Below are 26774 nucleotides of genomic sequence, written 5' to 3' on the forward strand. Positions count from 1 at the left end.
TGAAGTCATAGCTTTATTTGTGGTCAACAAAACAATAAGATATAGCTGCCTCATTATCTGAAATAATCAGGGGGGGAGGGGGGATCCTCTACGTTGGTCGTGGGTGTAACATGAAGTATGATTGGCTGAATAGCCACAGGATTTAGAATTGACAAGGGGGGGGAAACAATTGACAATCAGTAACAGTTTCACATTAAAGACTGAAGCAGTGACGGCTGATCAAACGCACCAAACACTTTCTGTATATGTGAATCCCTCTGGAGACTAGGCTCAATTTCGATGGCCTATGATCGAGGAATAAAGTCTGTTCAGTGTCTATGGTTATCATGTCCAGAGAGATTCTGGCTGCGTTGACAGTACAAGGAAATCTGCCAACAAGGACAGTTTGTATTTGAGCATTTGATCAGTTGGGTTCCTGCTTCAGTTCAGACGTTTCAGTAAAGTGTGCTAAACATCTAAACACACTGTTGCTTAATATACTATACAACTATAAACCAGGGCCTCTTTTGGAGATAAAACTGGTCAGGTAATCTCATGATCTCAAAATGACTTCACAGATCAGTCCATTTGTTTCGACTGCACATTCTGTCAATACGTCCTGTCAGAAGTGATGTACTTGAACGCATTGTTAAAAGTTGCACTTGTGTAAGAGTGATAAGAGAGGAGTACGCACGCTTCCACTTCTCGTTTCTGATATGTTACAACCATTGCATAAAGTAATCAACAGAGAAAAAAGAAATAAAAACAATTTTGCAGCATTTAAAAAGATTAAAGCATTTTTGTGTGAAAGTAGCTGTTGTAAATAAATTTAGGAACAAACATTTAACCACGCAAGTGTGTTTTTAGTAAAATTAAGTATGATATTAAAATAATAAAAAATACAAGTCTGGAAAAATATAATAAAAAATTCTATGCATAAAAAAAGCTTGTCTTTAATATCAAAGTGCTGAACGGCTCTGGGAGGAACCTGAGCACCAAGATACCTCACAGCCAATGAACGAAACGAGGATCGACTCTCCACAAAAGAAAAAAACAAAACAAAAACAGGCATTCTTGGGCTCGGCCACACACTCAATACAACACGCATCCTGACTGCCCAAGTCTTATCCGTCATTCATCTCGCTAACAAAAACATCTACACTGGATAGAAAGGAAAGGTAGGTTACAAGGTGAGGAAAACATGCCATTATTAATAGGTTGACGACTTAAACGAACCAATATTCTCAGAGACACATTGGCTACAATCAAAACAAGCTAGCTTCAGTCTGGCTTAATCTTACGTACAATCCCTCACCCATTGCGCCCCCTGCTGCCAACCTGTGCACACACTAGTAGAACATGATGGCATTAACTGATCCCCGCACCTCCAGCTTCACATTTGGACATGGACAAGTATGCCGAAGAGTCTTATTTAACATGATTAGCGCCGATGCATGAGGACAATTTGGATTGGAGGATGGAGTCTATGGGGGAACAAATGTAACATGAATAAATACTATTGGCCCCTTCTCCAAATATGCCCCAAAACCATGGACTCCATAACACCTTAAATCTAGAAGAAGAAGAAGGGGGGGGGCACTCACAAGACAAGTGTGCACTTCAGGGCAAAGAGAAAACATAGTACCGCTAGTTGACAGCGGGGTGCAGGGGTGGGCAGGGGGACACATCTTTGGGCTTTTTGGGGCCCTCTCTGTCACACTCTATGGCCTCGGGTGCCGTCTCCTCACTGTACAGACGCCTGAAGCCGTCGTAGTACTGGTCCTCCTCGCCCTCCCCCGCACCAAGCCTCCTGGCCTGCCGGAGGCGCTGTGAGGGGGTGCAGGCCCGGTCCTCCTCCTGGAGCTGTGTGCTGTAGAAGATGTAGACGGCGTTGGCTGGGAGGGAGAGCTCCAGGCTGCTCAGGTACTCATCCACCATCTCCTTGCAGTGGATGAACTCGCTGCTGTCGACCTGAAAGAGAGAGGGGGGAGAGATGAGCGGGAAGAAGGACAACTTCAAAATGGGCGTATTTGTTTGATACCAAATGCTCCAAGCAGTGTTGTACTACTCCAGTCCAGTGTTGTACTACTCTAGTCAGGCGGCTTAGCAAATGGATGTGTACGTTCCTGACAAAAGCACCACATTTTTTCCATGTACTGACAATTCCCTTAGCTTGCCATTTTTGATAGGATCCACTTAAAAAAAAGAAAAAATATTTTTTTCAAAAAAATAAAACATTTCAAAATGTTAATGGCCATAACTTCCACGCCGTTTGTCCAAATTGCAAGCAACTTTTCTCCACGTGTTCAGCTAACATTGCTCTACAAATGTGCCTCAAGGAGCCTTGGGGTCCACCTGGAAAGTTTTTGAGATATTTTGAAAGTTTTGGAAAACACATTTTTGACATCTCCTCCTAGCCCGCTTCACCAATCTCCACCAACATCGCTATGTAGCATCTGTGGACTAAGCTCTACAATACAAGTGATCTTTTCAGATTTTTGAAATCTCCTTTTGTTTCAAAGATAATTAAAAGTCAGGCAGCTTAGCCTTAGCCTTAGCTTAGCCTTAGGGGGCACGGTGGCTCAGTGGTAGAGCTGTCGCCTCACAGTCAGAAGGTCCTGAGTTTGATTCTCGCCTGGGACACTGTGGGCGCTGTGGTTGTGTTCCCCCCCATATCTTCAGTGCCTACTGCCCAGGTGGGGTATCTCGTCGTAAGGGCCTTTCTCTCTGTGTGGAGTTTGCATGTTCTCCCCGTGCTCCCCCAGGGGGTTCCTCCGTATATAACCCCCCCACTAAAAACATGCAGAAGATCAGATCGTCATCGTCATCCGACCAGTGACGACAACACCCGAAGTTGGTCCCCGGGCGCTGTACGAGAAAGCGACCACTGCTCCTGGCCTGCCCCCCGGAGGAAAGGACATGCCTGGATGGGTTAAATGCAGAGGACACTTTTCACCGGCCACCGTCAGCATGAGTGTGTTGTGGCCGCATGCATGTGTTGTGGTGTTCGTGTGACAATAAAAGACGGGGCTTGTCCCGTTACGAGTTTAAAAAAAATGGATGTATAGCTGCAAGCAGCCATGACAGGGGTTTAAGCCTTTTCTGAACGGTACTGAGGTCGCAAAAAAAAATCTGTGATTCTCATGACACGGGCCACATATATCCCTTGATATATCTGCCAAGTTTTCTGATCATTGAACAAACAGATGTGGAGTTATGGCCTTTTTTGTTAGGCCACCCATATTTTTGGTGTTTGCGGTGGCCCCTTTTGGTTGAAACGTACAAAATTAAGTACCCATGGTCTTTCATGATATCTCTAAACATGTTCCCAAATTTTTGTGACGATTCGATAATCGGTCATGAAAAAATGTCAAAAATGTGTTTTCCAAATCTTTCAAAATATCTCAAAAACTTTCCGGGTGGATCTCGAGGGTCCTTGAGGCAAATTTGTAGACCAAGGTCAGCTGAACATGTGGAAAAAAGTTGCTTGCAAATTCGACAAACATTGTGGAAGTTATGGCCTTTCAAAGTTTGAAATTTTTTCATTTTCAACCAGTTCCCCTCCCTCTGAACAGGCGCCCTTAACGACCAGAGGAGGAACCACATGTTTTGGTGAAGGGGGTTCCTATATGAAGGAAACCCCCGGGAGGCACGGGGAGAACATGCAAACTCCACACAGAAAGGCCCAGCTGGTGACTTATTAACATAGGTTCCTGTGATGTGATGAACTCAAAATGCTAAATAATAAAAAGATATTTCTGGTTTCCAGGGACTTTAATGTTAAGACACCAATTTCACAAATACGGATGTCTGCAACGTTACGGGATGCGGGACACCCGCTGCTCAATTCACTTCTGTGAGCAGAGACAAAGTTGAACTGTTGGAAAGGTTTTACTTGTACTTTGGGACAGGAATAACTCATTGTGTCATCTATTGAGCACACAACTTATGGCTTTATGTCTTCTGCTTGGGCCGAGTCTTGATGCATATACAAAACTGATATGGAGAAATGTACCGCATTTTCAGTGAGGCAAGGCTTTTTCTCGCACAACTAACGGCGCGCGGTCGCCCTCCAGCCTATGGCATATTTGTAAGCAAGTCAAAGCAAAACCCAGGCTTTTCCACACCTCTGATTCACCTAACGTTAACACTACAACCCTGAAATACACGTTACCAAATGTTTTTTTAGAAGGCTGGCAACCCTAGGCTGTCATCAAAGTAAAACGTCACCATGTCTGTAAATTACTGCTTGCAGTTGCACTCAGAGCATGTACAGTATGTGTGTGTGACAAATTAGACCTACCTGTGTGCCTTGAAAATAAGGTGGTTTAAAATAAAGTGGCTAAATGCAACCTTTTTCTTCTCATGTTTTTTATTAATAAAAACAGGTAATTAAAATGATCAATAACTATCGATATAGACTGATATGAAAGATGTTATATCAATATACTTTTTAACTATATCGCCCAGCCCTACTCATGATATAATATACAGTCTCTAGAAGTGTATGATTCAACTTTTCCCATGTTCTAATCTAGTGTAAAAAAGCAAACAAACTAAAAAAGAAAAGAAAAAAGAAACAAAAATCGCAATAAATCGTAATATCGAATCGCAATAATCGTAGAATCGCAATAACTTAATCGCAATATATATCGAATCGGCACCCAAGTATCGTGATAGTATCGAATCGGGAGATAAGTGAATCGGCACAGCCCTATAATATATGTATAAATATAATATAACTAGATTATCAGGCCGCTACACATCCTTCAAGTCTAGTTTGGTGGGACTCTTGTTGGCCCATGTGTGTCTGTGTGTTGGCGCCTCGGGGGTTAATGTCGTATGAGCTGGCTCCTCGGGGGTTGATGTCATATGAGCTGGTACCTCAGGGGTTAATGTCATATGAGCGGCACCTCGGGGGTTAATGTCATATGAGCGGCACCTCGGGGGTTAATGTCATATGAGCGGCACCTCGGGGGTTAATGTCGTATGAGCTGGTACCTCAGGGGTTAATGTCATATGAGCGGCACCTCGGGGGTTAATGTCATATGAGCTGGTACCTCGGGGGTTAATGTCGTATGAGCTGGCGCCTTGGGGGTTAATGTTGTACGAGCTGGTACCTCAGTGGTTAATGTCATATGAGCTGGCACCTCTGGGGTTAATTTCATATGAGCGATGCCTCTGGGGTTAATGTGGTATGAGCCGGCACCTCCGGGGTTAATTTCATATGCGCGGTGCCTCGGGGTTAATGTGGTATGACCTGGCGCCTCTGGGTTAATGTCATATTAGATGGTGCCTCAGGAGTTAATGTTGTACGAGCTGGCACCACGGGGGTTAAATTTGTATGAGCTGGCGCATCAGGGTTAATGTGGTATGAGCTGGCGCATCGGGGGTTAATGTCATATGAGCTGGCGTCTCTGGGGTTAATGTTGTACGAGCTGGCACCTCGGGGGTTAATGTGGTATGAGCTGGCGCATCGGGGGTTAATGTCATATGAGCTGGCGTCTCTGGGGTTAATGTTGTACGAGCTGGCACCTCGGGGGTTAATGTGGTATGAGCTGGAGCCTCGGGGGTAAATGTGGTATGAGCTGGTGCCTTGGGGGTAAATGTGGTATGAGCTGGAGCCTCGGGGGTTAATGTGGTATGAGCTGGTGCCTTGGGGGTAAATGTTGTACGAGCTGGAGCCTCGGGGGTTAATGTCATATGAGGTGCCTCGCGGGTTAATGTATAAGGGTTAGGGGGTTAATGCCGTATGAGCTGGCAACCTTGGGAGTTAATGTGGGTGGTGTGGGTGTCTGTGTGGGTGGGGGTGGTATTGGTCCGATGTCACAATCATGACATTAGGCCTGCCCAGTAATGTAACTTATACCTCAACTCAACCTGAGCATTCTGGTGAGTTACCCCCTTTTTGCGTTGCAGGGCAGAGCATTCAGAGTGCAGTCAAACCAAACCAAACAACCATAACTGATGTTACCTCAGTCTTGCTTGGCTTTTCTAGGGCTTTTGGAAGTTACTGTAAATATGACCCCCTATTTTCTCCAAAAAACAACACAATTGACTCAAGATATTTTTCCACATGATAAAGCAGATCTTCAATGTTCCAAAAATGACAAAAACTAATTTTTGACAAAAATGTAGTTACCCCCTTTTAGCTTTGCAGGGCAGCATGCTTCTCTTCCACACAGCCACACCATGCTTATCTTCCATACAGCCCAGAGTCCTGCGCGGGTCTGATTTTCAAGACCCGGTTCCGCCCGGCCCCGCGACGCGCAGTACCGACCCCGCTCCGCGAACCCGCACATATGATCAATCAGTACCGCAACCCACCCCGCCCCGCAGACATGAGACCCGCCCCCCGACCCGGAACCGCATATATATAATAACCGTTCATCTGCAGTGCAAACATTTTGTAGTGAACCTAACAAAACTGCCACCGTTTCACACGAGAGGCGAACAGCAGTCTTTCTGGCCGAGACTCGTCAGCTGATGTACGTTAATTAGCTTTTAGCAGCTGCTAGCTCACTAACCAGCTGGATAGCTCTGCTATCAGACACACAGACAGTTACAGCAAGCAAAGTGACTTACCAGCTATTTCCAATATGTCCGGTATAATCCATACTGCCTTTATGATTGCTGTTGGAGGAACGTAAATCCACGTTGGGATGAGACCTCTCCACTTTCACGCTATCCATCCATGACATGTTGTTGCCTGTTGCTATGAAAACAGCCAGTGTGTATGTTTGACTGGAAGCTAACGTTAGCCTACTATATTATCTGTCTGACTCGTATTGTCTCCAATCAATCACCTTGACCGCAGCTGAGTTTTGAATGTTTTGTGCAGTCCATATAGCGTCACACATTGCACAGTATGCGCATACTTGAAACGATGCCGGTTATGTAAACAAAGCGAAAACGTGCGTCAGAAACTTTTCTCCTGTTCGAGTCAGACCAGCTGCCAGACACCCCCCCCTTGCCAGACACACCCCCTGCCTCCATCTGAGTGCAACAGAAAAACATACATGGCTCATAAGTTGTCGTTGTTCCACCCGCCGCCCGTCCGCATTTAGTTCATTTTTACCCGCCGCCCGACCCACCAATTTACATAAGTGTATTTTTTACCCGCCCCCCGCGTTTTTTTGCGGGGCCCCGCGGAACCCCGACCCGGTGCAGGACTCTGATACAGCCATATGCTTTTCTTCCATACAGCCACACCACACTTCTCTTCCACACAGCCACACCACACTTCTCTTCCACACAGCCACACCACACTTCTCTTCCACACAGCCACACCACACTTCTCTTCCACACAGCCACACCATGGTTATCTTCCATACAGCCACATGCTTTTCTTCCATACAGCCACACCACACTTCTCTTCCACACAGCCACACCACACTTCTCTTCCATACAGCCACACCACACTTCTCTTCCACACAGCCACACCACACTTCTCTTCCACACAGCCACACCACACTTCTCTTCCACACAGCCACACCACACTTCTCTTCCACACAGCCACACCACACTTCTCTTCCATACGTGTTCCCCTTTTGTTAACCACAGACCTTATTTTATGCATTTAAGCGAAACCCCCATGTTAAATCCCATAGACTTTTCCACTGAAGAACCCGGAAGTATACTTCCGAACTCATTCCTGCAGCTCCCTATTAATAGATTATGACGATTTGATCATCTATCACCAATCTCTAATGACCCAGGATTGTATGATATGAAAATAGGGATGATCTAACATCCCTAATCTAGTCCCATATCACGGTATCGATATAATATCGGTATATTGCCCAGCCCTATTCGACGGGCGGTGCATTTCTCTCACCTGTGCTTTCTTCAGCAGGTCGGTGAAGACGGAGAACCAGTCGGGGGTGAGCACCTCCAGCTCCAAGGTGATGATGGCCAAGGCCAACGTGGAGCCCTTGAACTGCCACAGCTGGTGGCACGCCATACAGTGCTGCACCTGCCTGGTCCACAGCGCCACCTGGAAGCCCGGGGGCCTCTTCTGAGTGCCCAGGCCACCAGGCTCCGAGCCCCAGCCTACACCCGAGCCCAGGCCAATGGACGGAATGAGGTGGGGGTGGGCGGAGATGAGCAGGGCGTGGAACTGCGAGCGGAAGAGAGAGACAAACACAAAGACACAGAACAGAGACCAAAACTTTAGCATCGTTTTTGTGACGTCGTCCCATTTATCCATCCATCATCTGCCACTGACCCCTTACCTCTGCTACTTCATAATTCACAGCAACATGGATTATACCAATGTGTCTCAAATCCAATCATGCACATTAACAAAACGTTCAATCCATTTGATCCAACCTTCCTTCTTATGCATCCAGGACCTCAATTCTCCCATTCCCACTCATTTTCCCATAACATTTTTACTCTCATTTGGCACTCTTTTTTTGTGATCAATTGTTTTTATTTTTATAACATTTGGCATTCTGTCATTGTCTACTCTTCTCAAGTGTTCATCTGTGCAGATGCATTACATTGGACATTTTGAACAATAGGTAGAGAATATCAGTATGAGGTTTTACTCGTGGAACCCCCCCCCCCCCCCCCCCCCTTATCTCTAACCTTGCCCGAGGCATCATGGTAACCTCTTTCCTGATTTCATTCACTCAAAATTGTGTTGAGCCCATTCGCTTTAGTTTGTCTCTCACTCTGTAGCAGAAATAAGCCATGGTTTTTGAACAAAGTGGAGTGGAATTTACTGGAAGGTAGACTAATCCATGTGGTGTAAAAACCCAAAACTCATCCCTGACACCATCCTCTTTACCTCGACCTGCTTCCTCCTCACCAACATTTTCTACATGTTTCCTTGTGTTGGGTTCGGCTCAGGGAAGACAGGGAAACGTAGCAAAACAAAGGACAGAGTGCCTTTAGATTGGAACGCTCTGTTTTCAGAAGGTTCTTGCATCACATGGCTGATTCCGCCTTTCAAAAAAACAAACAAGACCTGGTTGTTGAAGCATATCGAGTGGAAAAGGATGATGTAAATACACTTATTTATTCATATCGATGTGTCATGGTGGAGTCTGTGACAAAATATTGCTAGATTTTACTGATTGCTGTTTTATAGACAATGGAGAATAATAATTTATTTAGGAAAGCTAACGGAAAGTAATTTCTTCAAGGGGAGTGTAATTATGAGATACTTAACCTATAGTTGAAAAGTATTTATTTGAAAAGTATTAAGAGAGAACAAATAACTTTAAAGTATTATGTTTCTTTATTTTCAAAGTCTGGGATTTTTAAATACCTAGAGTGAACAGTTAGGACAACAAGGAATAGGTCTTAATGGATTCACAACAATACCTTTGACAAATTTTATCGATCACACTCACAAACCAGAATACAATAGTAGATGAAAGTGCCATGTTTAGTGTTTCAGGAGATAGTGCATCAGTCAGTAGCTCAGCAACAGGAACAATGTCAAACGTTGCTGTTGCCAGTGTTGAGTGTGTCACTTTTGAGTGTGTCAGTGTTGAGTGTCGGGTTGGACTCGAGTCTGAGTCCTGGACACATTCTCAGGACTCGTGACTCGACTTGGACTTGAGCACTGATTGGATGGAGGTTGGAGACGAGTACTTGGACTTGTTAATTGATAAGACATTGATAAGTATATTAATATCATGACATTATTCAATTCTGTGCAAGGGCAGACATGTGTGTCCCATCTACATGCAGTCACAATTATGTTCAGTAACTCCGGACTGGGACTCAGGTAATGGGGACTCGAATCTGACTCTTCTTTGGTGACTCGGACTTTGACTCGAACACTGGGGACTCGACACTCGACTTTGACTCGAGATATAGCGATGTGAAGGCTGTTGCCGTGCCAACCTGCTGTTTATTGACTATGGTTTGTGGCTTTAAGAAAATGTATCAATTCTCTGCAAGAGGCTTCCACCAATCTCAAAATCACATTCAAATCTTCTGCCGTTATTTGTTAAGGGAACGTAGGTCTGTAATGAACGTAGACATTGAGATTATTGACTCACAGTATGCATGTTAAGATTTCACAAACCCACTGGGTTTAATTCCTGGACGGATACTAAGCCAAATCTTCTCAAAAGAAAACATGAAAAGCCTCTCAAATATCTTGTATGTAAACTGTCCATAACGCTGGTGCCATGTTTCAATATGGAAACTTTGCTGGACATCAATAAAAAATGTTCAGGCTTAATGTCTGTCCAGAGAACTAGGGGCTGTATTCATAAAGCATTTAACCGTTGGACTGCTTTACCTCCTCAGTCAAAGTTACATTTAAATGATTATGTAACTGAACTGATGACCCTCGTCTGCAAAATATGAAAATGTCAAACTTAAATTAGTTTGGCAGATACTTCATTTGCGATATGAGCTATTATATAAATATTCAAAAGTCTACTTTTAAGACTATGTTACCTTTTGTTGTGCTTAAAAAAAACGTCCTATAGCCTTACAAGAATGGGACATATAATCATAAATATATAAGCAGCACAACTGATGCCGTTGCAATATCTAATAGCTATAGCGCTATTTTATATTGCAATACTAATGCGACACAATGTCCGGCCTTAGCGCTAAGCTCTCCCCTTGCACTTGGAAAAGCGTTATGAATACAGCCCTATAGGCCGAACAGCATGATGGGACCCTAAATGATGTTATGTGTTTGGTGGTGCAGTCAGTGTTTGGTGGTTATGACTTGGGCAATCATTTGTGACAATGACACTAATGTCTACAGATCCACACTGTCAAAAACGTTTGTGCCATAAAGTGAATCTATTACACAGCATGGGATTTTTAAACGATGAGTAACGTGCTTGGACAATGGAAACGACTTGTTGACAACACAGCATGGTGTTAATGTGCCAGCGAGCCAGTTCGTCTACAGTAGGCTTTGAGTTTCTTGAGGTTTGAAGCAGCCTACTTACTACATGAGGTTTGAAGCAGCCTACTTACTACATGAGGTTTGAAGCAGCCTACTACATGTTTGAAGCAGCCTACTACATGTTTGAAACAGCCTACTACATGTTTGAAGCAGCCTACTACATGTTTGAAGCAGTCTACTACATGTTTGAAGCAGCCTACTACATGTTTGAAACAGCCTACTACATGTTTGAAGCAGCCTACTACATGTTTGAAACAGCCTACTACATGTTTGAAGCAGTCTACTACATGTTTGAAGCAGCCTACTACATGTTTGAAACAGCCTACTACATGTTTGAAGCAGCCTACTACATGTTTGAAGCAGCCTACTACATGTTTGAAACAGCCTACTACATGTTTGAAACAGCCTACTACATGTTTGAAGCAGCCTACTACATGTTTGAAGCAGCCTACTACATGAGGTTTGAAGCAGCCTACTACATGTTTGAAGCAGCCTACTACATGTTTGAAGCAGCCTACTACATGTTTGAAGCAGCCTACTACATGTTTGAAACAGCCTACTACATGTTTGAAGCAGCCTACTACATGAGGTTTGAAGCAGCCTACTACATGAGGTTTGAAGCAGCCTACTACATGTTTGAAACAGCCTACTACATGTTTGAAACAGCCTACTACATGTTTGAAACAGCCTACTACATGTTTGAAACAGCCTACTACATGTTTGAAGCAGCCTACTACATGTTTGAAACAGCCTACTACATGTTTGAAACAGCCTACTACATGAGGTTTAAAGCAGCCTACTACATGAGGTTTGAAGCAGCCTACTACATGTTTGAAACAGCCTACTACATGTTTGAAACAGCCTACTACATGTTTGAAACAGCCTACTACATGTTTGAAGCAGCCTACTACATGTTTGAAGCAGCCTACTACATGTTTGAAGCAGCCTACTACATGTTTGAAGCAGCCTACTACATGTTTGAAACAGCCTACTACATGTTTGAAGCAGCCTACTACATGAGGTTTGAAGCAGCCTACTACATGAGGTTTGAAGCAGCCTACTACATGTTTGAAACAGCCTACTACATGTTTGAAACAGCCTACTACATGTTTGAAACAGCCTACTACATGTTTGAAGCAGCCTACTACATGTTTGAAACAGCCTACTACATGTTTGAAACAGCCTACTACATGAGGTTTAAAGCAGCCTACTACATGAGGTTTGAAGCAGCCTACTACATGTTTGAAACAGCCTACTACATGAGGTTTGAAGCAGCCTACTACATGTTTGAAACAGCCTACTACATGAGGTTTGAAGCAGCCTACTACATGTTTGAAACAGCCTACTACATGAGGTTTGAAGCAGCCTACTACATGATTTTTGAAGGGCAAAGTAAGTCAGAAGTGCCTTGGCCTGACACGCAACGTGCTGGTCGGTTTTTGGTGGCGTCTTATGTGGTTGAGAGAATCTCATACAGTTCTGTTCAGGCCTTGGAATGTGTCTTTGCTGCTTCACATATTCACACATAAACACTCGCTTGGCTTATAGATAGGGTTCAGTCGATATGGATTTATTAAGTCCAACATGGCGCTTTTTAGACTGAATTCACTAACCGCTGTCGCCGAAGCTGAATATATGTAAATTTGACCTTTTTCATGCCAAGAAATGTACAGTAAACAATAGTAACAATAACTTTAAAGCAGGGTAACCTTGTGATCAATCACTGACAGGGTTTTCTTGTGATGTGTGGCGTTTAGCAGGACACACTGCAGGCCCAGGACTGAATAGGGTTTGTAAAGGGGCACAATGAGTCAAATCTACAAATGCACAATCTCTACTAGGACCAATTCTTTCTTGTGGGCGTGAGGGTTTGTAAAAGCCGTCTTGATGCATTGCAGGCATGATGCATTTAACTTGTGCTTTTGTACTGCTGTGTTTTTAGGCAAGTCCGGGACCCGTATTCACAGAGCATCTCGCTGTTTCTTACTCCAGCGATGGATCGGGGCCAAACAGAGTTCACAAATTATTCTTATTTGTTTTAACCTAGTTGCAGGCTCATAACGCATCAGGCAAGTTGTCAATCATACCAAACTGACATTCAAACATTTCCCTTTGATTGTCCAAACTTCGTGGTATTAATGAGAGCTGCAACGATTAATCGATCGTCTGAAAATTAATCAACTATTTTGATAATCAATTAATCATTTTTGACTGAGTAACTTAAAGGAACACTCCGCCCATTTTCAACCAGCTTTGTATCATTAGAACATCAGTAGTATATCAGAAAACTGTAAACGGTTTTGAAGTCTGTCATTTAATTTAACAGTTATTGAGTGTTAAACACTGGTCCACACTAACTCAAATTAATAACTCATGAACTCAAATCAACTCTCAATAACTGTCAAACTAGATGAATGATGAATAGTTTGACAGTTATTGAGAGTTGATTTGAGTTAATGAGTTATTAATTTGAGTTAGTGTGGACCAGTGATGTCACTGGTCCACACTTTAACACTCAATAACTGTCAAATTAAATGACAGACTTCAAAACCGTTTACAGTTTTCTGATATACTACTGATGTTCTAATGATACAAAGCTGGTTGAAAATGGGCAGAGTGTTCTTTTAAGAAAAAACAACAAAATTATCTGATTCTAGCTTCTTACATGTGAATATTTTCAGTTTTCTTTACTCCTGACAGTCAACTGAATAATATAATGAGATTTGAGATGTCATCTTGGGCTTTGGGAAACACTAAATTACATTTTTCACCATTTTCTGACATTTTATAGACCAAACAACTAATCGATGAATCGAGAAAATACTCAACAAATTAATTGATAATGAAAATAACCATTAGTTGCAGCCCTAGTGTTAACTGGAGTAAAATCTACCCATTTGGCACGGCCACAGACCAAAACAATCCAAAAAGTAAACAAATACTAACATAATACTACTAACCAGACCCTGATGAAGACCTAGCAGGTCGATACGCGTTGCCATCCATTTGCCTATGCTCCATTAAAATATATATTTCTACTTGAAGACGGAGCGCCTTAGTATTATTCCCTGGTAGTCTGCATCAAAACCTGGGGACTGACAAGCAAGACCTCCTGGATTCTGTTTGTTTAATACTATTACCTGCCCCACCAATGAGCACCTGTCGGATGAGCCATCAGATCCATGCAGCGCTTCCCTCTTCTGCTGTATACTACTGTTTGACCTGGGTCTGCACTGACCAAAGGCCATTACTACGAGATGCTCTGACAACTCAGGCCCAGTTCCAAAAGGAAGGTGTTTGCCTGTCTATCTGCTGAATCCTGACTTACTATGTGAATGAAGTCGACCGGTGTTGCGGTGTACAAGTCCCAGTCCAGCTTGTCTAGAATGATCCTCTCCATGCGAAGAATCTCTGCTGTTGAAAAGTTGCATCCGCTCTGTGCAACCAGGTCCTGAACAGAGCCTATCACCTGTTTAAACAGATGCCAATAAAGGGAAGCAAATAAACATATTGTTTTGAAATAGCATCAGAGTTGTGGTTTTGTTTTCAGTACTTATTTATCATCTGATATGACTGGGCTGTGAAGCTTTGTTTGTGTTTAGCCTTAAAAGAGGTGAAATCCTACCTCATCCTCCTCATTGAGTTTGGCAGCCAGGATCAGTGAGGTAAAAGCGATGCATTTCAGGTATTTTGGTTGGGCCTGAAAGAGAACCAAAGTGATCTATGAATGTGCTGTGTGGATTCAGAGGAGGTACAGATGTTTTTTCACTGCCTTTACAGAGTCAGAGCATGATTATTAAAGAGATATTCAACAGGGAGAGCCAGACAGAAGTCTGGGTCAGATCATGTCAGTTTTTCAAAAAAGGGCGGGGAGTTTTCAGGCTTTCGAATCCGCCCACTCCACATTTGGATAGGATGAACTTTTGTGGGGCGGGCAAATTTCAGAGCCAATGGCAGAGCTCTGTGCATTTCCTGCTCGCTCATGTGTAGTTTCAGTTAAAGCCAGCTAGTGCTGTGAATGGATCTGCTGCTCATGTTCCTGTCCAAACCTTGCGTCACCAGGCTCTCTCAGTCCAAACACCAGCATACCGTTTTACTTCATCAAACCAAACAGTTCAGCTAACGCTATAATCGGGAGAGACCATAGAACATTTCAATCCGACCAAAACTTAAAAAAAACATCGAAACAATATTTTCTTTAAATACGCATTTTTTCCCGTTTTGGTCCCAGTGAGATGTTATGCGATCTCCCCTGTTTCTAAATATATCTGTACCGTTTGGTTTGAACCAGTAAAACGTTTTATAAGCATTTTACAAAATGTGTATTGGAAAATAAATGGCAGATGAAAATCTCTGGCACAGTGCTGAAGCAGGAAGTAGGCGGTCACTTTGCCTCTCTATTGTTTGGATATTACCCAGAAGGCTTTGAGATGGCAGACTTTTGACAAGAAAACCATCAAATCTGGCTAAAAAAGTTAGATAGAAATAATACTTATTTGTAACACAAAATGCAATTCAGGAATATTTGAATATTGGACAAATTAAAATGAAATTAAATGGCAACCCTAAGAGAAACACACATCCACCGGTGGGGTGTATATATACCCCTCGCAAATACAACGTGAATAGGGAAATGGGTAGTTTGTAACACGTAACGTAACATGGTTGCACACTGTGATATCCATTCCAACAAGACATGCTTACTTGACGCCACTTTTTCAATAAAAACACATTTATGCAATGACTTTACATAATGTATATTTATGTCGCATCATTTAGCCTGTGCTGTGATGTGCAGCAGCAGGTAAAAGTTATAAAACTAAGCCTGAATGAGCCTTGTTCATTGTTGTGAAAGTGTAGTGAGTGTGCGGGGTGTTCGACTTGTTGACGCCTCGCCTGCTCTCGTCTGCTTTCCAGGCGAGGCGGCAGTCAACTCAAACGAGCCTATTGTCACGATAGTTACAGGTGAGCTTACAACCTTTATCTGAAGGTAGTAGAAGTATATGGATGCATCGGGACCACTGGGGGAGCGAGCCAACACCACCGTCTGTACCCCCCCACGCAGGACACTAAACCCGGGAAAGACACACGGCAGATGTGCTGTGTATTTCTGATATCGTTTTGTTTAATCCTGGCTTCATCTGACGTGAATAGATCAATAAAATGTTTTCCAGTTATTCCTAGGCTGCAAACTTGTTTTAACATGCATATCGGAGTGGTTTCTGACGAGAATAAAGTAACGTTAACGTTACGTTATGTCAGACTGTTCTCACCCCCATGCAGGGGCGTATCTACGGGTGGGCCTGGGTAGGCACAAGCCCACCCACTTCTTGCCCTGGCCCACCCAAAAAAAAAAAAAAAAAATCAATTGGTTGTTTTCTAGAGGCAAACTTGCTGCTGCCTTGCTAGCCAATGGTTTTGTAGCTTAAAAACGCAGGGCACATCATCTCCAGAGTCTAATGCATGATAACTTCATGACATCTAGGAATTTTGCGCGCGTTCCGTGCAAAATTTCGTCATGCAATTGCCCCACCAATTTTGTCCAGGCCCACCCAATTTTATCCAGGCCCATCCATAATTCAATTTCTGCCTACGCCCCTGCCCCCATGGCAAAGCCTTCACCTCGGCCATGAGAGGCGAGGAGCACTGCTGTACGGCTGCGCGCGCCCCCGCGGCCCGGAGCTTGCGGCTCGTGCATGTGCATACCAGAGGGGAGGCGGCCATCAGCGCCTGACTGGCCGGGAGAGAGTGCTTCCAAGTCGGACTGATAATATAAACATCATTTGAGCTTATCCAGGTAAGATATTAATAAAGTAATGACACATTCAGCGGGAAACTAACTATAATTAAGACATGTGCCACCTTTGACAACGTTTGGTTCAGTATTTTAAGAGCAAACAGGTTTTTTGAACTTCCTGAAAAGTTGCTGTTTTGGAGAGTCGAGGTCCTGCCGCGACAGCAATGATATACTGTATTGTAAATTAGCTGTGTTCTTGATGAATCCAGGTCAAAGTCCTGACATTTACTGTAAAACTGAGTAATTCCTCATCTCTTCTCACATACCTATGCAAACAGATGAACATTTATTTTTTTTTACAAACAAACACAACCTAGGCTATCTGACGTACTCTAAACTAAACCTAAACTACTAAATACTACAATTTACACTATGCAGTCTAATCAAAACGCTCCACAAATCTCTCTCTCTCTCTCTATTCACCAATTCTCCACACTCCATAGTCCCAGCATGGTGTGCAGCCACTTTTATAAACTTTGGCTAGGAGGGGCCTAGGCACGAGAGATGGGCGGGCTGGGTTTGGTGACATCACTGATCAAGCTACGTCACAGATCAAGAGCTCAGCCAATAGAAAGGGAGGAAAATTGGGAGTGTACAGTTGGCCTTTTTGCCTTTTTGGTTTGTATGGAACTGCATGGGTATGTGAGAAGAGAAGAGGAATTACTCAGATTTACAGTAAATGTCAGGACTTTGACCTGGATTCCTCAAGAACACAGCTAATTTCCAATATATATTGATTTACAGCAGAAAAAAGTGGAAAAAGTGTTGAGTATCTCTTTAAACACAAGGCTTGGTCGGGCGTCCATACAGGCACAATTGGCCGTGTCTGCGGTTCGCCGGGTTGGAAGCTGGATTAAGGGTATGAGTCCATCGGTTAAACCAAAAATAAATAAATAAACGGAACTCAAGGGGCTCCGTCGGCAGTGGAAGAAAATCCCTTTCCGCTCCCTGCAAGCTCTGCCATTGGCTCCAACCAACCGGCTCTTGCCATTAATGCATTTCCTTTCCCCTCCCTGCATGTCGCTTTCAAATCCCTCCGTCGCTATGAAACAACAACAACAACAACTCTAGCTCGTTGCTAGTAGGAAGTAGCAACTTGTTAGACGCAGGAAACGGTAAGTTTGACTACACACTCTGTCACGTCCACTCCATTTTGATCGGGTAAAACGGAGCATGCGAGCCTGCCCCCTGCGGGCGCTGTTATTTCGGCTTTTCACTGAGCTTGGTGACAGATTTCCAATGCAAGTCGAAAGTCTGTCTCGAGAGATTACTGCACTAGCACCTCGCTCCTCTGATCGGTCAGAGCGCCTGTTAGGGGGAGGGGAACTGGGTGGAATAGGGTGATCGTCCCTACGTCCTGCTGGTGAAACCCCTCGCTGTCAGGTGAAAAGAAGCGGCTGGCGACTGCACATGTACCTGAGGAAGCATGTGGTAATCTACAACTCTCCAAGACTAAAAGAGACTCGCGACACTGATTTGCTCCCAATGTTTTGTTTAATTTTGCATTTTAAAAGACAACGTTTCGAGCCGTTGCAGGCTCTTCGTCAGGTCAGGCAGCAAACTACTCGATCAGGCAGCAAATACTACTTAATCATCACCTGAAGGTCATTATTTCCCAGTAATCACCGCCTCAATATACATTATCCCGCTTAGAACACGGCCTACAACTAAATCATTCAATAATCTGACAAAAATAATTATTCAAATAGATTTTTTAATAGCGTTTTCAACGACAAAGCGGTTTCATTCGTAATTGGCACACAAGACACCACAGCTGCATCTGGTTGGCCTAATTAGTAGTGTTTGCTGACAAAAGGCTCTTATCAACTGATTAATCCAGGTGTGGCAGAGCAGCGGTCGGTTGTCAGTTCATCATTGCTGCCTGACCTGACGAAGAGCCTGCAACGGCTCGAAACGTTGTCTTTTAAAATGCAAAATTAAACAAAACATTGGGAGCAAATCAGTGTCGCGAGTCTCTTTTAATCTTGATGAATTAACCACTTTGGACTCAGCACCTACAAGAAGAGATGTGCGTGTGTTTTCTCTAATTAATCTACAACTCTCCCCAGATCGGCAGAGGGGGTGGAGCAATGACCGACAGCAGGAGAGAATTGACCAAGTACAATTAACACGTTGAGTGCCAATGACGAGATATCTCGGCTTACAGAATCCAACCGTTGAGTGCCAAAGACGAGATATCTCGGCTTAAAAAAAAAATTATTTTTTTTGACGGTGGGACATCGATCAACCCCTTTTATGTCTCCTATACCAATATTGGAGGAAGAGAATGTGTATAATCTATTTTACCGACCAGCTAAGTGGCGACAGTGCTCTCCAGACAGAGAGAAAGCCAACCAAAAACAGCCGCGGGAGCAAGCCATTCTCAAGGAAATGGCTTGGCGATTTTACAGTCATCAGTCACCAGACTCGCCCAAGAGCGGCCGCGCCAGCAGCAGCACACCGAGAGCGGAGAGCGGTGCTGGCGTGGGGGATTGCAAATTTGCATAATAGATTATGGGTGAAACACACTTTGAAACACCCGCAGAAAGGCCAGAATCGCACGCATTCCGAAAACCCAGAAACGAACGAGCCTCATTCTCATACTGTAGGCGAAAACGCTTTCACGCTGCTGCACACCGGCGCACAACGGTGGGGGGTTCCAAAAATAGACTGGGTGGGCAGCATAAAGCCTAGAATCGCACAAAGCTTCATCAAAGCTCTCAACCGAAAATCCAAGAAACGATTGAGTCCCATCCACAGTCCACACTCGCCGACGAGGGGCCGCCAGAGAGGGAGGCTGCTCACTGCTCAGACAGGCAGGAGAAACTGGCTTGTGACAAACGCCACCAGACACGCCCACGGAGGGAGGAGTTTAAAGGAGAGGGTGTTCAGAACTATATTGTTCAGATGTCTGATCTCTTACTGATGCCAAAAATAAATGGTTAAAGTGACTGTTCTGCCTGTTTGATTGAATTTCACAAAACTGCGATTATCTCAGCTTCCTGTCTCAGACGCTCAAACCATGCTGTACTCAACGGCTAATATCTACATAACTACTAACTCTACAAACTAACTCTTTTAGACAGAGAAAGCACACATTCTATTAGTACTTTTGTGAACTTCGTGTTCACAAAGTCCAAGCAGAAAATTATCCTCGGCTCTTGTAAAATGAGCCAGAATCCTCAAAAAACGGCTTGGCAGAAGCTACCTACAGTAAAAAAAAAAATGGCTGGCAGTTTATGTGTTAAAATGAAAATCCAGAAAAAAAAGATCATTAAAAACGTGATTATTACTCAGTGAATTCTGGAACAGAATTAGGCAAACTAACAATCCATCAGTCATCTTAAATCTGTGATGATTCTTGAGGTGATTGAATACAGTGGTCGTATCACATTAAGATGCAGCAACAGCTCTGAGGCAAAGTTTGTACAGCATCTGTGCTAGTTTGACATCATCTAGTTTGCATCCAAAACATTTCGAAATGACAATGACCCTTTCATGACTATGATTATTAAGTTCACACTCTGTGGACAGATTTGCCTGTTTATTGTCAGTTGGTCTAGCCATTCTTTTCCAACACATGGACCAACCAAAATACCAGTATGTAATTCAATTTCGGGAATTCTCTACTTGGAGTTCAAGTGTTAGACTACGCGATTAGTCCTCCGGCAAATAGCACAGCTCAATAGCTTCCGTTATGCCCATCCATGCTCAAGAGTAAGTCATGTCATGTGGAATAGCAGATGTAGATAGAGACAAATATGCTGTATGTTATGCATTGTTGGCTGTGATTGGTCAGCATTGTGATTAAAATGAAGTGAAATTCATTAACTCATTGAGTGCCAGCCACTTTTGGAAAACGGATGCTCCCAGTGCCAGCCCTTTCAGAGCGTTTTCAGTGATTTCTCGAGGCCCACAGAATATTGTGTGATATTACTACGTAAACACCGAACACGCACAAAGAACGATGAGACTCTATTGTATAATCAGCAAAAAAAAGTTTATTGATATCATTTTCCGTTCTTTAGTTATCAGCCGGAGAAGATAGGTTGATTTCACCAAAAACAGACGTTTCAGACTAGAAGCTGAGATAATGAGCCTTTTGTGAAATGAAGCATTTCAAGCACATCACTGACTCTGAAGCTAATATTTTCTGATGTAGTGACGTGGTGTAGTTGTGTGGTGCCCTGCGTGCCCCACCCCCCTCAACTGCAAACTCCTCCTCCGTGGGAGTGTCTCTGGTGGCTCTGCTCGAATCTCTGCTACCTGCGTCAGGCGACGAATCTCTGCATGGAGATGGGATAAACTCATCCCCACACTAACACACAGCTTGCATGCCAGAGCTGGGAGAAACTCACCCCCACACCAACACACAGCCTGCATGCCGGCGGAGCTGGGAGAAACTCATCCCCACACTAACACACAGCCTAACACGCACCCAGCGTCTATTTTCGGAGCGCTCCGTTTTTGTGCGCCGGCTCCCAGCGCGACACCGAAAAGCCAAACCGGACTGCTGAGAATGGTTTGGCCCTTCGGCGTCGGGTGCTGCTTTTCTGGCGGCTAATCGTGTGGAGAAACTATGCAGCAGAGACAGAGGGGCTCAGTTGTGGGAGCGGATTGACTGCTGTTCGCAGCTAACGTTAGCTCCAGCCAGAGCAATCTATACGGCTCTGGCTCCAGCATCGGTTTCCGTTTCATCACGGGGCTTCTTCTGCTGTTTTTCCTCACCTTTCTCTAATCTGGAGAGCACTGTCGCCACCTAATGGGTCCGTAAAATAGCTTGTACACCTTCAACATCCACCATACTTTCACAGGAGATGCATCAGACTTTGATCCACGTCCCACCGTCAAAAAACGCAATTGACGTCTTTAGACGTCATTGGCACTCTACGTTATTATTTGAATTGACGTCTTTAGACGTCATTGGCACTCAATGAGTTAAATACTGACAAATTCTACTAATATTAATCATTGAACTAAATAAACTAAAATCAGTTCTAGGATTACACAGGATTAATTGTGCAGCACTATTCTGGGTAAAAGTTTGTCTATCAAGTGATGTCAAATTGACCAAACTTTTGTTGTTGTTGCTTTTACTCAATACAAATTTAGACTTAGACTATCAGCTTGGGACACAAAAAATGGACACAAAAAAGACACAATGAATGAGATGTAATCCAATAGTTTCCATTACAAAGATTCAACATACTTCTATTAGTGAAAATAGCAGAAAGGACTCACTGCACTTATGGTTTGTTGAGGACACAGACTCCCAGTACAAACGTCTCTGGACAGAAGTGGAACAGCCTACCTTGACAGCAGACAGCAGTCTGTTGAGGACACAGACTCCCAGTGCAAACGTCTCTGGACAGAACTGGAAGAGCCTGCTCATCTCTCCCAGCCACAGGATGACATCTTGGTACTGGGACGGAGAGATGTCAGCACCCTGGAGGGACAAACCAGACAAACACTGCTGAATTAAATGGTTCAAATGACTGCAGGTTGGTCAGAGTTCTTACGTTAAAATCTTTCAGACCCAAGGATGCCTTTGACCTGAATAGGGCTGAATGCGGTCACCAGAGGAGTTTCACCGGCAGGACGTAGCGTGTGGGAGGATCATGCTATTCCCCCCAAGTAAAATCCAAGGATTTGGTCAGTGTATCTGACTAGTGGCGCCGTCTACTCCATTCCAGGAAAAACCTGGAATAGACTTTGCAGTCTGAATGAAATCCAGGAACAATCCAGGATTTCAGTAGGTAGTAGGTACAGTTAGGGATGCACCGATATGAAGATTTTGGCCGATGCCGATAACCGATATTAACATTGCTGTTATGGCCGATAACCGATATTTACCGATGTCGATATGATCTGTATAAAACAACATTTTTATGATCATCACATTTTGTACATACTGAAAAACACATGTTAACACTGAATTTGAAAAAGTTATGCATTTCTTTATTTGCAAAGCCTTTGGAAAAGCCCATAAATCATAGATTTACTGCATTATTTCATATCAATGTGAAGAATTTGGCTGATAATGATAACCGATATTAACATTGCAACATCTGACCGATACCGATATGACCGATATGTTAAAAAATGACCAACATCGGCCGATACCGATATGATTGCCGATATATCGTGCATCCCTAGGTACAGTACAGGGTTTTTCTTGCATAAATGAGTTCAGGACAACCCTGACTAGCCTCTTAAACCACCCGGTCACATGAACTCACAGTTAATTTCCTTCTACAAGGCCGTCTGGCCTCAAGACCTGGCAGGGTATTTGCAGAAATTGCAAAGCGTTATAGACAGGGCCCGAAATTAGAGCCCGCCACCCGCCAATGGTGGGCATATTTTAGCTTTGGCGAGTGACATAAAAAGGCTGTCCGCCACATGGCGGGTAACAAAATAGTCATGTAAAATAATTAAAACTGCGGTGTGTTTTGGTCTTACGACAGTCGCCTTTATTGCAGCCCCCAATCTCTCCTTGCGCGTCATCTCCGGCCTCATTTTTGGCTTGTTTACTGACGTCACATCCGCTACTCTTCTGTCCTGACTGGCCGTGGCCATCTGCATTCTGCAGCGCCTGCTTGCACTGCAGGGAGCTAATGTTACGCTGGTCCGCCTGCTATAGCTAAGCTAACGTTAGCTTGATATAACGTTAAATGGGTTACAATGTGGAACCATATCGAGGGAGTAAGCCGGCCGCTAAAAAGAAAACCCACCGCAGCTTTCTCAGACGAAAAGGATGAAGTGGCAGCGAGAGCGGGACCACCTAACAAAAGAAAGTTTCGAGAGGAGTGCAAGTTTGGGGATAGCAGTGTTTCAAGAGACTGGCTACAGTATGATGCTGGGGCTGTAGTGATGAGTTGTTCCGTGTGCCGCAAGTATGTCAAAAAGAAAAATAGAAACAACACATTTGTCATCGGTAGTAAATCAATGAAGCTGGAAGCCGTTCGTGACCATGAACAGAGCCAGTGTCACATTGGCTGCAAAGAGGAGAAGTAGAGAGAGGGTGAGGAGTCTGAGGAGTTATGTTTACACAACCTTCAAATTTACTTCTGTTCTGTTAAATCCTGCAAAGAGGGTAGAGAGTGAGGAGGTCTGATGTTTAACATTAGGTTACAATTTAAGCTCAAGATTGACTTGACATGTATTGATAAGATTGACTTGACATGTATTGATTAATCAATCATCAATCAATATATTAAAATAATTTGCTTCAAATTTTACTCTGGCCTCTTATTTAAGTGTGTATTCTTCAACGTAATACCTTATCTACTTGAAATGTACTGAAAAAAAATTATATATATGGATATATGTGACACAAAAATGTGTTTTTTTTTTGGCCGGTAAGAAATATGCTTGGCGGGTAGATTTTTTCCATCTACCCGCCACTGGCCGGTGGGTCAAAAAGTTAATTTCGGGCCCTGGTTATAGAACAATCAGCGACCCGCCTCGTAGTTGACATTGTAACCGGCTAATCAGGAACGCCGCTAGCAAAACAATAATTGCTGCCTCCATGCCTGTCCGCCTCGAGGACTAACGTCAACGTTTGTCGAGTTTAAACAGCAATAAAGTGCAGTTATTGCAGAAATAGACTCAACAACAATTAAACAAGTACAGGAGTATGCAACAGCAGAGTTTCTCTGCGAAATATATGTTTTTGCCATTCTCCCGAGTAGATTTAGGTTTGACTGGATCCAATGCTGATTGGCTGAAGGAGTTGTCTGTCAAGGCAAGTACACCTGCACAACTTCCGCCCACTGCAAACACTGTGTGAAAGCTTAAAGGAACACTCCGCCCATTTTCAACCAGCTTTGTATCATTAGAACATCAGTAGTATATCAGAAAACTGTAAACGGTTTTGAAGTCTGTCATTTAATTTGACAGTTATTGAGTGTTAAAGTGTGGACCAGTGACATCACTGGTCCACACTAACTCAAATTAATAACTCATTAACTCAAATCTACTCTCAATAACTGTCAAACTAGATGAATGATGAATAGTTTGACAGTTATTGAGAGTTGATTTGAGTTAATGAGTTATTAATTTGATTAGTGTGGACCAGTGATGTCACTGGTCCACACTTTAACACTCAAATTAAATGACAGACTTCAAAACAGTTTACAGTTTTCTGATATACTACTGCTGTTCTAATGATACAAAGCTGGTTGAAAATGGGCGGAGTGTTCCTTTAAGGCCAGAGGGTCTGGTAGAACAAAATGAAATGTGAGTTCACGTGAATGGATGGTGTACCAGGCTAAACCCTGACTGCATACTAACTCAAAATCAAGCAATTTTACTCTTATCATTTTGGAGAATTTCAAAGTTAAAGTCCCACATTTGTATCATTTCTAAAACTTGGGATGCTGTAAAAAGACATTGTTCCATAAGTTCTGCCAATCACCCTGACTCTAACCCAAAAGTCAAGCGTAGGCTACGCATGACAGTAAGCATGATCGGACTGATCATACTTACTGTCATGCAATCATGCTTACTGTCATGCGTAGTCACCCCCCAAAGGCCCATTCTCAGGTATTAGCACCTTTAACCATTGGCCAGCTGTAAATTAATCCTTGCTCTAATATTGTCGTACGTGTATCTTCTTGTCTCTCTTTTTACTCTTAAATGTGTATGAATGAACTAATTTGTTTTTGTTTGTAACATACCTGCCTTAAATTGCCCCTCAAGGGACTAATAAAGTATTTTGAATTGAATTATTCAGATGAATGTTTAAAAACACCACTGAATACACACTCAAAACATTCAGCAGCACTCATCTCGTCTCACCTGGATGCATCCGGTCTTGAAGACGGGGACCTTCCAGAGGCGAGCCTCCCGGACCAGAGCCTCCTCCAGCAGGCCGACCAGCCGACGGCTCTCCGCTGCTCCTGGGTTCTTCATCACCACCGCAACACAGGCCAGGCTTCACCCAGGAGACACACACCTGGACGGGGGAGGAAGAGAAGGTGGAGGGAGGGCAAAAGATAAGCGATTACAATGGGCCGAGGACGAGGTGATAACCAGCACAACGAACACACACGGTCAATGGCCTTTGTGAAAGCAAAATTAAATCACAGGAGCGGCAACAAAACTGAGTTTATAAATAGAAATGTTCAGTCCAAGAGCTTTCGTCTGTTCCACTGAATGATTTTGAACAGTGGTTCACAAAAGGACCCCTAAACTGACATACTAACCCCCATTTGATAGGATTTTGTCCCAGGGTCCCCCATCTGATAAGATTTTGCAATCTAGACATTTTGCAATTTAGAAAGTGTATGAAACCCATGAGCAAAATAGTCATTATGCATCTAGGCAAAATAAATCATTTTAATTTATTAATTATTATGCTTTTTGCTGGGGACCCCTGGAACAAGGACCCTGCCCTGGGACCCCACTTTGAGAACCACTGATTTACAATTTCACACAGACTGTACAGCAACAACAACAACCCCAATCTACATTTAATTTAAGACGCCAATTCACGTAAATATCATTTGGTAATACTTCGGAGGTCTAATTGGCACTCTGTTGAAGAAGGATAACATAGCGCAGTAGTATGCAGGAAATAGGCTACGCGTCCAGTTTGATAAACAACATCGCCATTTTCCAGACTTTGCAGGCTGCGCAGGGCTGAGCAGCAGAGTTGCAAACTGTAAACTTACAATCATTGCAATGCTATGTGATTTTTTGTAACATTGATTTGCATGAAATGCTACACTGTAACCGTTGACGTTACAGCATCTAGGGGGATAATAATGGACTGCAGCTGCTGCAGAGCTGAACAGTTGCTCTGCAGACAAACATTTCTCTCCCGCTGTCTTTGTTGAAGCCGTCTTACCTCTTCGATATCAGAAGCAGGATATCTCTTCGACGACAGGCGCATTTATACGGCTTGTTTATTCGTCCATGTTCACAAAATAAAATAAAAATGCACAAACAAAAAGAACGCTATAGTAGGATGCCGTCAACGAAACAATGCAGGGCGAAAATGTATCTCGCATCGAGTATCCGCATTATATAACAAAGAGCAAACAAAATAAAGTATTAAAAATAGCGCGAAATGCTTCAGAATATAACGAGTTGTGTAACAGAAAC

The 26774-nt window shown here is 43.5% G+C and overlaps 1 protein-coding gene across 1 annotated transcript; it reads right to left on the reverse strand.

The window, feature by feature from the left end:
* ccni2 (cyclin I family, member 2) lies at positions 1-26774 on the reverse strand. The gene is made up of 7 exons (XM_083643585.1): positions 26518-26774; positions 25467-25623; positions 21979-22113; positions 14496-14570; positions 14199-14339; positions 7817-8098; positions 1-1950 (listed from the first exon to the last, which is right to left on the reverse strand). Exons 2-7 carry the CDS (start codon positions 25578-25580, stop codon positions 1627-1629), a joined length of 1071 nt encoding a protein of 356 aa, XP_083499711.1. The 5' UTR covers positions 25581-25623; positions 26518-26774; the 3' UTR covers positions 1-1626.

Source organism: Poromitra crassiceps, assembly GCF_964638095.1.
Source record: "Poromitra crassiceps genome assembly, chromosome: 1".
Taxonomy (NCBI): domain Eukaryota; kingdom Metazoa; phylum Chordata; class Actinopteri; order Beryciformes; family Melamphaidae; genus Poromitra; species Poromitra crassiceps.